The following is a 17,626-nucleotide window of genomic DNA, read 5'->3' as shown; positions in this document are numbered from 1 at the left end:
GTTAGCGTATCTGGGTTTAAAAAAGGTTTGGATAAATTCCTGGAGGAAAAGTCCATAGTCTGCTATTTAGGTAGACATGGGAAGCAACTGCTAGCCCTGGGATTTGTAGTATGGAATGCTGTCACGATCTGGGCTTCTGCCAGGTACTTGTGACCTGGCTTGGCAACTGTTTGGAAAACAGGATACTGGGCTAGACGGACCACTGGTCTAACCCAGTATGGCTACTCTTATGTTCTTATGTACGTTTTGTATTGTTCTGTTTATTGTAGACACCTGCCAAGATCTACATTGTTTGATGAAAGTTTCAATAAAATACAAGTTAAAAATAAAAATAATAAAGACAGTGGGATCACCACCTTCACATACTGAAAGTTCTCCCTCTTCTATGGAAGCTAACCTTGAACCTACCGAAACCAGATGATCCAAAGACATGGCCGAGATTATCAAGTGGGATTCCCAGTCCTCCAACTCTTCTAAATGTGGTCTCTCTGCAGATTCTGAACTTAGGGTTTCTCTATTCACAGAGGGAGTCTCTGGTACACTTTGAAAGTTCTCAGACCATTTTAACTGAAATGCCTTGTGAAATAATATTTTCTGGGGAAAATGGATTCTTTTGATCCATGCACTTCTCAAAGGAGGGATGAAAGTAAATAAATCTTCTGATGTCCACTGTGACAGGGTCTACAAACACTGCCCCTCTTCCTTAAGGAAAATCACTCCCGTAGCTTGGGCCACATTAAAAGCAGTTCCTCCAATAGCCAAGATGACCTTAAGAGCACAAGACTGCCCCAGAAGGAGGGGCGGAGCCCATACCGGGGAGTATAGAAAACAGAGCCAGGCTAAGGATGAGGCTGCCCAGGACAGGAAGACATGAGCCAAATATTCTGACGTTTAAAGACTGTTCCAAACTCGAGACGGGTAAAGTAAGCCTTCTGTTAAGAGAACTTTATAAGCTTGCGTTAAGGTCAGGCGGGAGCTAGACCCAAACTTTGACAGAAGCTGGAATTGAATGGCTGTGTTTGGGGCGTGGCCACCCCGGCAGCCGAAGATTGTGCCTGGCCTACTGCCAGAGGCCGCTAAGAATGAAACTTTTTGAACTGCATGAGTTTTCCCTACTCTGCATCTCAGGTCCTGTGAGAGAAACAGGCCCAAGGCTTTCTTTAAATAAAATACTGATTTTGTGTTTATACCTTTGTGTCCAGTGGCATTATTTCACTGGCCCACTCCTCACTTCCACTTGGGGTCTTACATCCACTAAATCTAATATTAAAGCTTCACAGGTCCCCCCCTTCCAATGGAAAAGAAGACAAGATGGCTGATGTTCCCATACTCTCTGCAAAAGAAACCTGGGACAGCAAGCCCAAAGTCTCCCACTCTGAGGAGAATGAGAGCCAAGGCTATCCTAGCTTGAGTTGGTAAAATTATCCCTCAGTTCACATTGCCCCATAGTCCATTTAAATGCAGAACAATGCTCTAAAGTTGACCAGCAGCCTCCAGACCACAAATAGCACTTGGCGTGCTCAACTGGTAGCTCTATGTGACCCTCATGAACACACAGCTGTTGCACTAGAAAAACCTTCAGGTGCAGAACCAAAGTGAGAAAATAAATTCCGAACCCAACAGTAAAGTGGAAATGCTTCCCAACAACCCTGTTGGAAAACAAATATCCAAAAAACTTTATTGGAGATACCGTATGTGAAACAATTGCCCGACACAGGCCATGTTTTGCCCACCAATAGGGCTGTTTTTTTAATTAATGTTTTTTTAATTAATGTCTATGTTTTGCATGTATATTAGGATTTTTATTGTTGTTCTATGTATTCTTATATATATATATTTTATTCTCTATGTTTTATAATTTGGTATGTTTGTTGTTCATTTTAGCCCCTGACGCAGCCCTATTGGTGGGCGAAACACGGCCTGTGTCGGGCAATTGTTTCACATACGATATCTCCAATAAAGTTTTTTGGATATTATATTGATCTGCTGGTTTGTTTTCCACGTTGAATTTTGCAGATCGTCTGCCTTGTTGTTTTCCAACAACCCTGTTGGTCAGTCTCCTAAACTGTGAGAAAACAAGTAGCAGCCTCTTCCTTCCTCTTCACAGCAGTCAGTGCAGCCCACCTCAGTGACTATCTCAGCAACTCCATGCCTCAGTAAGTTGTTGGTCTGCACTTACCTCGCCCCAGCCAAAATTATCAGGGAGAGATGGGGATGGCAGGTAAAAGAGAAGACTCCTCAAGTATTCCCTTAAATATCTCAAAAAATCTTCAAAAATTGTGTTTGTAAAGAACTCAAATGGAAGCCTAGATCTACTAGAAACTAGTTCCCAAATGGTCCAGGGGCATATCTGACCTGAACAGTCGAGGAGCTGCACAGCCCACCTGTCACCAACTGTTGAAGACAGAGAAATACTGAAGTGATGAGGCTGCATGGTAGAGTTCACAATTCAGTTATAGTCTACCGCTACATGCTGGCTGATCATAGGTTCTGAACTGGTCTTGTGGGACTAAAGGAAAGAAAATTAGCAGATAAGACAATTTCTCCTTACAACTCCCCCTTTCAGGTACTGAACAATCTGTAAAGGCTACTGTCTAAAGTATTCATGATGTACAATGCACAAGCCTGCCTTCACATTACAAAAAAAAAAAAGTAAAGAAGTTCACTCACTGATCAATGTTTTTCAAAAAGAAAATGTCTGGAGCCACATTACTTAGGTATCTGCATTCTTACCCTTGTGGGAGAAGCTGGCTCTTCTGTACTACGTTTCTGTGGTTCTCCTTCCACCTCTTGGCGCTTATTCTTCATTCTTTCACGAAGATCGCCAGTAGGCCTGTCTGGAGACCTGAACAACACAAATATAAAGGATCACATTGTAACACAGTTTTTTCTTACTATTAACATACTTTCACTCACTGCCCTGTGGCTTAGCACTGTTTGGATGGTTCAGCTGAGGGGTAGGGGTTGCTGTTGAATGTGGAACTTCAGCGATGCCCTGGCTGGTATACAGGAGTTACCGAAGATTACAGGCTTGGAGGTGGCTTTCCTTACAGGCCCTGGAACAGCAATGGCAACTGATGAGGAAGCAACTCATTTACCATCCAGCCAGAAATATGATTTTACAGTAGAAGCAGTATGCTTTTATGTCCAATAATAATAATTTGCATTTGTATAGAATATTTTACCCAAACAGGATCCCAACACCCTTTACAATTCAACCAGCTAAGAAAAGATACATTTACCCCTGGGTTGGAAAGCTGGGTAATCAACTATCGAAAAGCTAGGTAATCAACTACTAATAGATCAAAAAGGAAAAACTAAAGGAAAGTAATATTTAACATTTTAGCTGTCACCAAGGACGCAGATACAGGAGATTATTTCCTCTAAGGGTAGTTTGGAATTAGCTATACTGTGGGCATTGTGCTAGTGACAAACATTAGCAAACAAGTTTCATTCCAAAACATACCAAATCAGCACATGCCTTATACACAGGGAAGTTCTAAATAACAATAAGAAACGGATGGGTAAACTGTTAAGTAAAATGATCTACTAAGCCCACAGTGGTTCAAACTCAAAAGTCACAACGTCTTTGAACTTAGCATTGTATTCAACTATAAACCTTCACATATTCAAAAGTTTTAGTTTCCAAAGCTAATTTTATAATAGCAGCAAGATGTGCGGGGTCACGTGATGCCTGCGACCTGACCGGCAGCAGAAAGAAATAGCTCCACTGAATCTCAGCGGAAAAACAGCTAAATATCTGCATCTTACCATCCAAACACCACCAGCAGAACCCCTTAGTAACCAGGGAGTTGACAGGACCCGGCAGAGCGAAAAGCAAAGAATTGGTGCCGGGGGAATGCCCACAAAGAGCCAGAGAGGCCTGAAAGGGAAAAACGCGACGCTACACGAAACATCAAAGATGGCGGAGGAGCGGGAAACTCAGCCACCGACCACACTGGCGGCTGGAGATTGGGCCAGAGAAATATCCAGGACGGTAGCGACAGCGCTGGATGAACGAATGAACAAAATACAGTCAGCGGTTGATGAAATAAATGAAAAGTTTGATGCACAGGCGAGGCGACTGGATGAAGTGGAACAGCGGGTGTCCACGCAAGAAGACGCTACACAAGGCATGGCGGCCCAAATCGTGGCATTGCAGAAAGAAGCGGCAGCTCCGAGAGATAGGGTGGACGAGCAAGAGAATAGAAGCCGCCACAATAACTTGCGGGTGATTGGACTACCAGAGGCAGTACACGAGCAAGAGCTGTACCAATTTTTTACCACCTGGCTTCCGAAGCAATTGGGAGCTGAGGGGAGATCTGATGTGTGGCAGTGTGATTGTGCGCACAGGATAGGAGTGAGAAGAGAAGAAGAGCAACGGCCGCGCACAGCCATAGCGCACTATATAAAATGGCTGGGAAAAGAATCAATACTGAAGGCCTTCAGGGCAAGAAAGGAAGTGCTAGAATATGAGGGTCACAAATTTCTCATCTTCAACGACTATTCTACGGCAGTGGCACAACAACGCAGAGCATTAGCTCCAGCATGTACATCTCTGTACAAAAAAGGAATCAAATTCTCCCTTGCTTTTCCCGCCAAACTGAGAATCTGGCATGAAGGAAAAACCTTAACAATATCGGAGGTAGCAGCAGCTCAGGCGTTTTTGGATCGGCACAACAGAGAGGATACGCAGCAGAGAGCTGAATGAATGTCTGCCACAGGTTCAACGCCTGAACCAGCGCCACGGAGTATGAAGGGAAGATGGAACCTGTGAAAATACATTAATGACCACCTCAATGAAACCCAGTGTACAGAAGGCTTTGTGGGCAAGACTGGAAGGAGGCAACAACAAAATAAGCGGACGATGTCCAGAAGGACCAGACAGGAAGGAGACACGATGGAAAACACGAGGGAAATGAAGAGACTGATTGAGGTGGACATAAGGACCAGACAGGAAGGAGACACGATGGGAAACACGAGGGAAATGAAGAGACTGATTGTGGTGGACATTAATTAAGTATGGACTAGCGGGTCAGAAAGGGGAAAGGAAAAACTTGTTGGGGTACGGGGTGGTTAACAAGCTGAGAGGGTGAGGGGTGGGCAATGTTTCATTTTTGTTGTGTGAGTTGGGGAAGGCAGAGGATAGAGAAGGAAAAAAGGGGGGAAGGGTATAATTGGGGGGGGGGGGAGGGAGGGGATAGGGGGAGGCCTGGCAGTGTGCCTGGGGCAGAATGTTGAAAGCATGTGGGTGTGTGGGGAAAGAGGGGGCTTAAAAGGGAGGGGGCTCGAATCGGGGAATATGAGAGGAGTGATCGTGTTGGGATTCCAAGAGTGGGCAAGTGGGACATGGATCGAAGTATGGAGAGGGGAGGAGCTCGGTGGGCTTAGCTGGGAGGCCTACGGGGCTCGAACAAAGAACAGTCTATGCACGCCGACACGTGCATATAGTTATGGTTAATTTAAAATTTATATCTTTAAATGTGGATGGCATCCACTCACCGGTTAAAGCACCAAAATATTAGCCTGGCTAAACAAACAGAAAGTGGATATAGCTTATTTACAAGAAACTCATTTGTCCGCTGCAGAACATGCAAAACTGAAAAGAACATGGGTAGGAGAAGTGGTGAGCTCTGCATTTAATAGCAGGCAGCGAGTAGCAGCCATTCTGATACACAAACAGCTCCCCTTTCACATACATAAAATAATCAATGATAAAGAAGGCAGATATGTTATAGCACTGGGAGAGCTTTGGGGCAGAAAATGGGGCCTCTGCAATTTATATGGCCCTAACATATATAGTCATAAATTCTTTTCAGACATAGTGGCTAAGCTGTGCATGCAATCAGAGTACCAACCCGTGATAGGGGGGATTTTAACATATGTGCAGACCCCACAATTGATTGCAAACCTGCAAAGTCAAGAAGCAGAGGCATGGAAAGTAAGGGGGTTAATTTTATGATGAAGCAGTTGGGAGTGGAGGATGTGTGGCGCCTGCTACACCCTCATGATGCTGATTACACCTTCTACTCGAACCCACATAACACATATTCCAGACTAGGCTATTTTTTAATAGCGCACTCCTTATTTTCAGCGGCAAAAGAGGTACACATAATGGACAATGTACTATCAGATCATTCTGCAATCTCATTAGCTATAGTGTACACGGAGGAGGGGAAGGAAAAGGTATGGAAGTTCTCTCCAGCACTTTATAACGATTTAGCTTTTCGAAAATATCTCAGAGAGAAGTGGTTAGAATATTAAACCTTTAACGAGACACCCGAAGTGGATGCAGTCACCTTTTGGGAAGCGTCCAAAGCAGTATTGAGGGGGCACATACTAGCCTACATAGCACTAAAGAAGAAGAGAACAGAGGCTGACCTACTCAAATTGTCGCAAGAATACCAGCTAATCAGACAGCAGCATGTGAGGTGTAGGGATCCGGCATTAAAAGAAAAACTAGTGGGGTTGCACACACAAATAGATCAGATGCTTACCAGTAGAGCTGAACGAGACATTTATTACCAGAAATTTAAACTGTTTAAATGGGGTAGCAAAGCTGGAAAGCTAATGGCTAACTTAGTGAGACCATACAAAAAACGGCAGGTTATTAAGTCCATCACAGATGGCCAAGGGATAAAGTACCATAGAGAGAAGCAAATACAACAGCAATTCGTTCAGTACTATCAAGCATTATATGGAGAGAAAGACCTAGACACGGAATTTAGGGATTTTTTTTCAGTGACGTTATGCTCCCTCAGTTTACCCAGGATCAGGTGGCTAGAATGAATAGACCTATCGATGAAAAGGAGGTAAGACAGGGCATAAAGAACCTTAAATTAACAAAGGCGGGCCCAGATGGGTACGGGCCGGAATATTATAAGATATTGTCAGATCTAGTGGCCAAACCAATAATAAATATGTTTAACAGCTTAGACCACCGGGGTGGGGGACTACACCAAAATTTGGCACACATCATCCTGTTACCCAAACCAGGGAAGGATCCAGAGCAGGTAGGGTCGTACCGTCCCATATCCCTCCTAAACCAGGATATAAAACTACTGGCCAACATACTAGCTAAGAGAATGAATGCCTTTTTACCGAGTGTGATTCATGAGGATCAAGTAGGTTTCATACCGGGCAGGTATGCCTCGATGAATCTTACCCGAGCACTGGCTGCAATCCACACCTATAAAGGGAGGGGGGGAACAGAAGCAATTGCAGGGTTAGATATGGAAAAAGCGTTCGACAGCATCTCCTGGCAGTACCTATTCTGGGTAATGGAGCAGTACAGGTCACAGGGCAAATTTGCACTAGATGGAAAGATCTCCCTGTGTCCCTTTTGGGCCGGGTGGCTTTAGCTAAGATGATACTGCTCCCGAAGCTACTGTACCCTTTACAAACAATGCCTATATGGATTAAAAGAAAAGATGAGATGTTATTTAGATCCACCCTGCGTTCTTTTATATGGCGACAAAAAAGATCTCGCATAGGTCACTACACATTAATTAGCAGCAAGGAACATGGAGGACTCAATTTGCCGGATTTAAGAATGTATAAAGTGGCAGCACTACTGCGAATAGTATTTGAAGGACAATCGAAGTTCACACCAACAGACTGGTGGGAGGGATGGTGCTCCCCATATGCATTTATAAACATGCTTCATGCGATACCAGGACTAGGGACAAAGTTGAATTGGCAATTTACCTTCCTTAAGCCCCTGCGAACCGCCTGGAGTTGGTGGCAGACCAAACAGGACCGTAGCCCCTATGCATCCCCTTTTCTGAAAATGGTTGAGTTAGTGGACTTCCCGGTGGGCATGGGACCGTCAGTTTTTAAGCAATGGGCAGCGAGAGGATGTAGTACTATGGGCCACATGATGAACCAAGGGGAAGGTACATTTATGTCATTCACTCAAATAAGGGAGCAATGGCAGATTCCTAATAATCAAATGCTACACTACATGCAGGCTAGACACTACTGGCAACAAATGAGAGGGAAATATGGGGAGACATGGAAATATGGGAGTCTGGATGAAATGGTGCTCGGAATGCCACCCTCCGGAAACAGGTTATCCACCTGGTACAAATTGGTGAAACGAGCTATGCCGGAGGGAGGATTGCAGGGTAATACCACAGGGTGGAACAAGGAACTGGGTACCCACTACTCCCAAGTACAGTTTGCTTCATTCTATGTGACACTTTATGAAATGGTCCAATCTGCAGAATGGCAAGAATCTCAATACAAACTACTACATAGAGCGTATATTACGCGTACGAGAGGGAAGGAGATGAAGCTGTGGGATACAGATCAATGCCAGAGGTGCAAATCAGGGAGAGGCACTTTTGTGCATTTATTTTTAGAATGCCCAAGATTGACATTGTAGAACAGAGTATTTGAGATTCTTAACAAGGTGCTGCAGCGGACAATAGAGTGGTCATACCCAGCCCTACTGCTGGGAGATCAGACAGACCTGATCACCCAGGGTTTGCAATACCCACAAAGGAGATTTTTGTATATGTCGGTGTTAGCAGTTAAAAAATCCATACTACAATTCTGGATTTCAGAGGAGGATGTCCCACTCTCAAGTTGGGTTGTAAGAGTAACAGAAATCGCTCAATATGAATATTCAAATTTGGCAAAGTCCCCAAATATACTTAATAGGCAATATGCGTCTTATTGGCACAGACTCCTTAAGGAGTCACAGGTCACAGAACCAAATCACTAGAGAAGGGAAGAGGGAAGGGGGCGGGGGGAGGGGGGGAATGACTGATTGTAGGATAAATGGTTAGAGAGATGAGTGGAGTCTGTTGAATAAAAAATAAAAGTCGGTTCAAGAGTGTGCTGTACTGAAATACCTGGGGATTTTAATGCCCTATGTACTAGTGTTTGAATAAGATATGAAGTGCAGAATACTATTTGGAAATGTAGAGTACTGTCTCGTATTGATGCCAAAAAAATATATAAATAAATAAATAAATATATATATATATATATATATATATATATATATATATCTAGAAGAAAAAAAAAAAAGCAGCAAGATGTGCTGTCACAGTGACATGCTGTGGACACCATAATGATTGACTTTCCAAGAGATTAACTGATATTTGCACTGCTTTTCTATTAGCAACCAACAAACATTATTTGCAGAGACATGAGCAACTGCCATAAAGTACAACACGGTTACTAGCAATTCAAACTGAGCAAATGACATGCCTGGCAAAACATAGCTACTAGTGAATTCAAAAGACTTCAAGACAAACGTTCAGCACACCAATGACTGAGAAAAGGGGCACTGCATTGTCGATACAACTTTTCAATGAGAGCCTCTTCTTTTTTAGCTATAAGCAGCACACGCCACGAATTACGAATTGCCTTCTAAAGCTGCATCATTTATTACTGCTGTTTGGGTAACTTCTACATTTCTATTGAGACAAAAAAACAGTTCATTTGATTTCAGCTCTGTACTTTATGAGATGAAGTCACTACAGCAGTGAGCAAAGGTGTGATCAGATTACCAGAAGAAAATGAAACAATATAAATCCTGCTATTACTTGTTTCAGATTTTTTTTTAACTTCAGTTTTCTATAAATGACCAACATTACAACAAAACCAAAATCAAAATGGAAACATTTGTTCATGCTTACTGTTTTTTTTTTTTCTTGAGTTCTACAAGGCCAGTCCAGAACCAATGGCTTTTGCTCATCTACCAGCAGATTGGTGAGACCAATAATTTGCAAGCTCTACCTTAAAAAGGGAACCATGGATGGGATGGGATATGATATACTGCCTTTCTGTGGTTATAATCAAAGTGGCTTACATATTACAAACAGGTACTTTTTTTTTTGTACCCGAGGCAAGGAGGGTTAAGTGACTTGCCCAAAGTCACAAGGAACTACAGTAGGAATTGAACCCGTTTCTCAGGCCACTGCACTAACCATTAGGCTACTCCTCCACTCGCAGCCCAAGCTTAACAATTTTACAATAAAAAAAGCAACAAATACAACTCTCCTTATTTTATCCTCTAAAGAAGGAATCCAGAGTTCTAAAATAAACAATGAACAACAGGAAATAAGGCAACCGTTTTAAAACAGAAAAGCAAGAAACAAAACACACGGAGGGAAAACTAGACTGGAACTCAAGGAAAGAAAATTGCCAGATATGAACAATTTTTCCCTTCCTTATTCCCCCCAGATAAGTCCAGAACCAACGGGATGTAAAAAAAGCACACTTTATTGTGGGCGAGAAAGTGAAACCCCTGCTGTAATTATTTCTACATCAAAGACTGTATCATCTCTGGCAACAACATCAAACCTATAGCATTTAGCTAATGTATGCAAAAACAACCATGTTGCTGCTTTACAAATATCCTTCGGTGAATTAATGTTCACCCAAGGAACTCACAACACTTCTCAGTGACCCCTTGATCCTTTAGCCAGTAATTTACTCTCAAGGATATAAGCAGAAGAAATGGTTTAAGTCAAAGGACAATAGTGGCCTTCAAAGTCACTACACCTCTTTTAGCTCCCCTAAAAAGGACAACCAACCTATCAGATTTCCGAAACTCATTTGTAAATTCTAAATACCTCATGAGAGATCTATGAACATCTAAAATCCTCTCTCAAAAGGGAGGGAAATCACCTAATCCATATGAAAGGAAGAAACCACTTTTGGAAGAAAGAAAAACACTGTTTGAAGGGAAACCCCCAACTTTAGTAAAACAGAGAAAAGGATCCCTACCAGAGAGAGTCAAAAGTTGAGAAATTCTTCTTGTAGCCATTTCTTCAGCTCGAAGAGTGTCTTTAAAGTAGGATCCATGACAGTCATTCTGGAACTAAAGGACAAACTGGAATTCTAAGATGAGACGGTAAAATTATGTATCATACCTGATAATTTTCTTTCCATTAATCATAGCTGATCAATCCATAGACTGGTGGATTGTGTCCATCTACCAGCAGGTGGAGATAGAGAGCAATCCTTTTGCCTCCCTATATGTGGTCATGTGCTGCCGGAAACTCCTCAGTATGTCGATATCAAAGCTCCATCCGCAGGACTCAGCACTTAGAGAATTACACCCACAAAGGGACACTCTGCCCAGCTCACCACCGCCGAAACGGGGGAGGGGAATTAACCCAGCTCATCCCCACACAAGTGGGGGAGGGGAATCTGTCCAGCTCATCCCTGCGGAGCGGGGGAGGGACACCACACCCGCCGATGCGGGGGGATCTGGCTTATCCTGCAACCGCAACCGCGGGAGGAGCTCACTGACCCTAACACCGCCGAAGCGGGAGGGGTACAAAGCTGCCCTACAGCCACAAGAAGCAGGAGGGAGCGCCGGCAGAATTTAGGTCTCAATCCAGCCCCGAAAAACGGAGGGGAGAGGAATGCAGCAGCTCACTGTAACACAAAATCGTCTCAACTCCTGAAGAATCCAATTGAAAAAACTTGAACACGAAGTCCTCCTGAACAGGAACTGAAGACTAAACTTGAACCTGAAATGCAACCAGAATATAAACAGTACAGATATCTGGGAGGGGCTATGGATTGATCAGCTATGATTAATGGAAAGAAAATTATCAGGTATGATACATAATTTTACCTTACATATCATCATGCTGATCAATCCATAGACTGGTGGGATGTACCGAAGCAGTACTCACCCAGGGCGGGACATAGAAATCCCTGAACGCAACACTGAAGCTCCAAACCGGGCCTCCGCCCGAGCAGCCACAGTCAAGCGGTAATGCCTGGAGAAGGTATGAGCCGATGCCCAAGTTGCCGCATTGCAAATCTCTTCCAAGGAGACGGACCCGGCCTCTGCCATCGAGGCCGCCTGCGCTCTAGTGGAGTGAGCCTTCAGCTGGATAGGCGGCATCTTCCCCCGCAGCCACATAAGCCGCTGCAATGGTTTCCTTGACCCATCGTGCTACTGTAGGCTTGGCAGCCTGCAGACCCTTACGAGGACCTGCGAACAGCACAAACAGATGATCCGACTTCCGGAAATCATTGGTCACTTCCAAGTATTTGATGATGACTCGTCTCACATCTAGATATTTGAGAGCAGAGTACTCCTCTGGGTAGTCCTCCATACGAAAGGAGGGCAGGCAGAGCTGCTGATTCACATGGAAGCGAGAAACAATCTTGGGCAGGAAGGAAGGCATTGTGCGAATAGACACTCCTGCCTCAGTGAACTGCAGGAAGGGTTCCCGACATGATAGCGCCTGGAGCTCGGAAACTCGTCTGGCTGAAGTGATAGCCACCAAAAAGACTGCTTTCAATGTCAGGTCTTTCAGAGATGCCCTCGACAAGGGTTCAAAAGGCGGCTTCTGCAAGGCTCTTAGCACCAAATTGAGATTCCACGCAGGCACCACCGAGCGCAGAGGCGGGCGTAGGTGATTAACTCCCTTGAGAAAGCGCACCACATCTGGCTGTGAGGTCAGGGAAGCACCCTTCAGGCGACCCCTGAAGCAAGCCAGAGCCGCTACCTGGACTTTAAGGGAACTGAGCGACAGGCCTTTCTCCAGACCTTCTTGCAGGAACGCCAGCACTGAAGAAATTTGAGCAGCGAAGGGAGAAAGTGTGCCTGCCTCACACCACGATGCAAAGGTACGCCAAACCCTGGCGTAAGCAGAAGTAGAGCACTTCCTCGCTCTCAGCATAGTGGCGATGACCATATCTGAGAAGCCCTTCTTCCTCAGACGCTGCCGCTCAATAGCCAGGCCGTAAGACTAAAGGGGGAGGGATCCGCCATCACCACGGGACCCTGATGCAACAGGCCCGGCCCCGCTGGCAGCCGCAGAGGGCCGTCCACTGAGAGCCTGATCAAGTCCGCATACCAGGGACTTCTGGGCCAGTCCGGACCCACCAGGATTATCCGGCCCGGATGCTTTGCCACCCGGTCTAGCACCCTGCCCAACATGGGCCAGGGCGGGAACACATAGAGAAGCTCCTGTGTCGGCCACTGTTGGAGAAGAGCATCTACTCCCAGAGATTGAGGGTCCCGTCCTCTGCTGAAAAAGCGCGGCACTTGGCAATTGGCCGATGACGCCATCAGATCTAGGCTCGGCTGGCACCAGCGCTTCGTGATGTCCAAGAACGCCTGAGCCGATAGCTGCCACTCTCCGGGATCCAAGGTATGGCGACTGAGAAAGTCCGCCTTGACATTCATGACTCCAGCAATGTGGGCCGCCGACAGCTGTTCCAGGTTCACTTCCGCCCACTGGCATAGATTCATGGCTTCCTTGGCTAGAGGGGCGCTCTTGGTACCTCCCTGGCGATTGACATAGGCCACAGCCGTGGCATTGTCCGACAGGACCCGTACTGGCTTCAACGCCAGTACCAGGAGAAACTCCAAAAGCGCCAACCGAATGGCTCTGAGTTCCAGGAGGTTGATAGACTACTTTGCCTCTGCAGGAGACAAGAGCCCCTGCGCTGTCCTTCCCAAGCAGTGGGCTCCCCAGCCCGTCAAAGAGGCGTCCGTCGTGACGACAACCCACTCCGGGGTCAAAAGAGGCATCCCTGCGGACAACTTGTCTGTCCTCAGCCACCAGCTCAGCACCTTGCGCACCGCTGGGTCCAAGGGAAGGCGCACAGCAGCAGCCGACACTGGAGTCCAGCGCTGCAGCAGAGAGAGTTGTAGTGGTCTCATATGAGCCCTGGCCCAGGGCCCTACTTCCATCGTGGCCGTCATAGAGCCCAACAGCTGCACATAGTCCCAAGCCCGAAGAGGAGAGGCTACTAGGGACTGGTCCACCTGAGCCTGAAGCTTGACAATCCGATTGTCCGGCAGGAACACTCTGCCCACTTGGGTGTCGAAACGAACTCCCAGATATTCCAGGGACTGAGTCGGGCGCAGCTGGCTTTTCTCCCAGTTGATGATCCACCCCAGGGAGCTCAAAAGAGCAATCACCCGGTCCACAGCTTTGCCGCACTCTGCATAAGAGGGAGCTCGGATCAACCAGTCGATAAGGATGGACTTGTACTCCTTCCTTTCGTAGGAAGGCCGCGATGACCACCATTACTTTGGAGAAGGTCCGTGGAGCAGTAGCCAACCCGAACGGGAGGGCTCTGAACTGGAAGTGTCGGCCCAGGACTGCAAAACACAGAAAGCGTTGATGAGGAGGCCAGATGGGAATATGCAAGTAAGCTTCCTTGATGTCCAAGGATGCCAGGAACTCCCCTGCCTTCACTGCCTCTATAACAGAGCGGAGAGTCTCCATTCGGAAGTGCCGAACTTTCAAGGCCCGATTGACCCCTTTGAGGTCGAGGATAGGCCGTACAGAACCTCCTTTCTTTGGTACCACAAAGTAAATGGAGTAACATCCCTTGCCAAGCTGATCTTCTGGCACCGGAACGACCGCACCCAGGCGGATCAGATTGTCCAAAGTCTGCTGCACTGTCACAGCTTTGACCGGAGACTTGCAGGGAGAGTGCACAAACCAGTCTCTTAAGGGTCGGCAGAACTCTAACTTGTAGCCGTCTCTGATGACTTCCAGCACCCAAGCGTCTGAAGTTACCCTGGTCCACTCGCCCAGAAACGAGGACAGGCGTCCTCCAATCTGCACTGGGCCATGGACCAGGGCCCCGTCATTGGGTACGAGACCCTGGGGGAGGACCGGAGGAAGCACCTCCGGGACGGCGGTCTCTGCGAAAGGAATGCTGCTTGGGGGAGAAGTTCCTCTTGAAGGAAGAGGGGGCAGAGGAGCCCGACTTGCCCAGGCGATACCGACGGGCTTCCTGAAACCGTCCTTTGGAGGAACCGGGGCGAGCACCACTGGCCCGAACCCTGATCTCTGGTAACCTCTTGCCCTTAGACGTGCTGAGATCGGTCACAATTTTGTCCAGCTCGACCCCAAAGAGCAGCTTGCCTTTAAAAGGCAACTTAGCCAGGCGAGACTTAGAGACGTGGTCAGCAGACCAATGCTTCAGCCAAAGCCAACGCCGTGCAGAGACTGTCTGAGCCATACCTTTAGTCGAGGCTCTCAAGACATCATACAGCAAGTCTGCCAAATAAGCCAAGCCCAATTCCAGAGCCGACCAATCAGCCCTCAAGGAAGGATCTGAGGGGGAAGCCCGCTGCACAATCGTCAGGTACGCCCTGGCCACATAGGAGCCGCAAACTGAGGCCTGCAAACTTAAAGCAGCCGCCTCGAAGGACGACCTTAAGGCTGCCTCCAATCTTCTGTCTTGGGCGTCCCTCTAGGGCCGTGCCACCTTCCACCGGCAACGCCGTTTTCTTAGTCACCGCAGTGATTAAAGAATCCACGGTAGGTCAAAGAAAGGCCTCCCGTTCACCTTCAGGCAGAGGATAGAGGCGGGACATAGCCCTAGCCACTTTGAGGCTCGCTTCTGGGACATCCCATTGAGCCGAAATCAAGGTGCGCATGGCCTCATGCACGTGGAAGGTTCTAGGCGGGTGCTTCATCCCCAGCATAATGGCGGAGCCAACAGAGGCTGAGGGAGAGACGTCCTCCGGAGAGGAAATCTTCAAAATGCTCATGGCCTTCACTAACAGGTTGGGCAAATCCTCTGAGCGAAAGATCCGTGCTGCAGAGAGGTCATCCGCTCCATCCGAGCGGAAATCCGTCTCCTCCAAGGAATCCCCAAAGGACCGTTGGGAGAACTCAGATACGCTGCCCTCATCTACATCAGAGGAGACAGAGTCCTCTAGGGCCTGGAAATCCACCCAAGGACGTTTGCTTCCGGAGGCCTCAACCCCTTTATCGGACAAGGGAGCAGGGGCAGCGTTTTGCATAAGGAAAGCCTGATGCAGCAGCAAAATGAACTCAGGGGAGAAACCCCCCAGACTGTGCACTTCTGCAGCCTGGGCCACGGCCCTAGACGCACCCTCAACCGGCGCTCGCGAGAGCGGGGGAGAAACATGCTGCGCATCCAAAATGGCGTCCGGCGCGAAACTCCGAGAAGGAGCAGCGCGGGAAGAACGGCGCTTAACTTTGGCCACTTTTTTGCCTTCGTCCGAATCAAGGGTGACCATAGTATTAACGTCTCCCACCTCGAGGGCAGCCCAAGAAGAAGCCGTCCGAGCAGAGTGGCCGGCCAAAATGAGGGGGGGGGGCGAGCAGCGGGGGACGGGCGTTTATGGCGGGAAAAACCGCTGCACCAGAGGAAGAGCCGGGACACTGACCGGCCTCCCAACTGACGCCCAAAAAAGGCGATTCAGGCTTTGAAACCCCCGCATCCCCGCTAGATGCGCACACGCGGTCTGGGGAGCAATTCTTTGCACCCTCGCCCTCCGACGCCATAGGCCACGTGGAGACCGATCGGGGAACCCCCTGCCTGCTACAAAAGGTAAAAATTAGCTGCTTCTCGCTCCGAGCTGTAATGAACTGGTGTCCCAGTGAGCAGCTGCAATAAACGCTGATATAAACGTTGAAATAAACGCCCTTAAAGGACGTCCAAAATTTTTTTTTTTTTTTTTAAACAGAGCCAGCAGGAGGGGGGAGAAAAGGAGGGACCTGGCACCACCAGGTTTGCACTTGCTCAAGAAGAGCCCTCAACCCCAGGTACTCAACAAAACCTAAAAATTAGGCTTGGAGACCTAGCCAGAGCTGCCGCTGTGTGTGACCACCACCTGCTGAGATAGAGAACATACTGAGAAGTTTCCGGCAGCACATGACCACATATAGGGAGGCAAAAGGATTGCTCTCTATCTCCACCTGCTGGTAGATGGACACAACCCACCAGTCTATGGATTGATCAGCATGATGATATGGAAACTCCTTTAAGCAAACAAATTATATCCTAATGAAATAAGGACATCCTCTTAACACAACCCATATAACAAGGAAGATCTATCTGGACTTTCAAAGAACCAAGTGTTAGAATTAGTGTCTCCAAAACCCAAAAGAGAGAAATGCTCTGACCAAATATCATGCTTCCAAAACTCAAAAAACATGCGTGTACATCACAGAAGTCTCTCTCTTCCTTGCTTGTAATGAAGTCTAAATAACATCCTCTGAATAACCAACTCCTCAAACGCAACGTATCAATGGCTAAGCCGTAATACGGTGATCAATACTTCATTAGAAATAGGCCCTACAGAACATGAGCCTTCTCCTATGAAAATCCAAGAGGATTTCCCACTTTGAGAGGAAAAGGTTCCATAAACGAAGGCCTCTGAGGCCAATTTGGAGCTAAAAAAATCACGAATGAGAGGCAATCCTCTGAAGAACCCAGTCTATCATTAGTCATGGAAGAAATACATAGAGAGTCCTTGACCGTAGCCAAACCTTCTGACCCGTTCCTTCCAACAACTGAAAACCTGAAGCAATTTGGCATTCTGGCTCAATGCCATCAAATCCAGAATGGGGAACCCCCACTGTTATGAGTAAAGCCTCCATGGCCAACTCCTACACCCCACCCCAAAACTGAGAAACTAACTGCTGAGAAAATACACCTGTACATTTCAAGTTCCAGCAATATGCGCTGCCAATAGAGTGAACAAGGTGAAATTTGGCCCATCACTCTTCATCCGTCCTTGCCTGATCACATACGCCACTGGTGTTGCATAGTCTGATAGAATTCAAACTGCCCTGCCTGCAACAAGATCCTGGAAAGTCACCAAGGCCTTTCACATAGCTCTGGTATCCAAATGATTGACTGA

General features: G+C 47.0%; 1 protein-coding gene across 2 annotated transcripts in view; it reads right to left on the bottom strand.

The window, feature by feature from the left end:
• Positions 1-17,626, bottom strand: part of ZC3H13 (zinc finger CCCH-type containing 13) — a 215,599-nt gene that overhangs the window by 188,261 nt on the left and 9,712 nt on the right. For both annotated transcript variants that reach the window (XM_030200507.1, XM_030200508.1), the window contains exon 4: positions 2,734-2,845. In XM_030200507.1, the coding sequence (XP_030056367.1) occupies positions 2,734-2,845 (112 nt within the window). The remainder of the gene's footprint in view (positions 1-2,733; positions 2,846-17,626) is intronic.

Source organism: Microcaecilia unicolor, chromosome 4, assembly GCF_901765095.1.
Source record: "Microcaecilia unicolor chromosome 4, aMicUni1.1, whole genome shotgun sequence".
Lineage (NCBI taxonomy): Eukaryota > Metazoa > Chordata > Amphibia > Gymnophiona > Siphonopidae > Microcaecilia > Microcaecilia unicolor.
The sequence above is the reverse complement of the archived record's forward strand: the minus strand, read 5'-3'. Positions and strand labels throughout refer to the sequence as shown.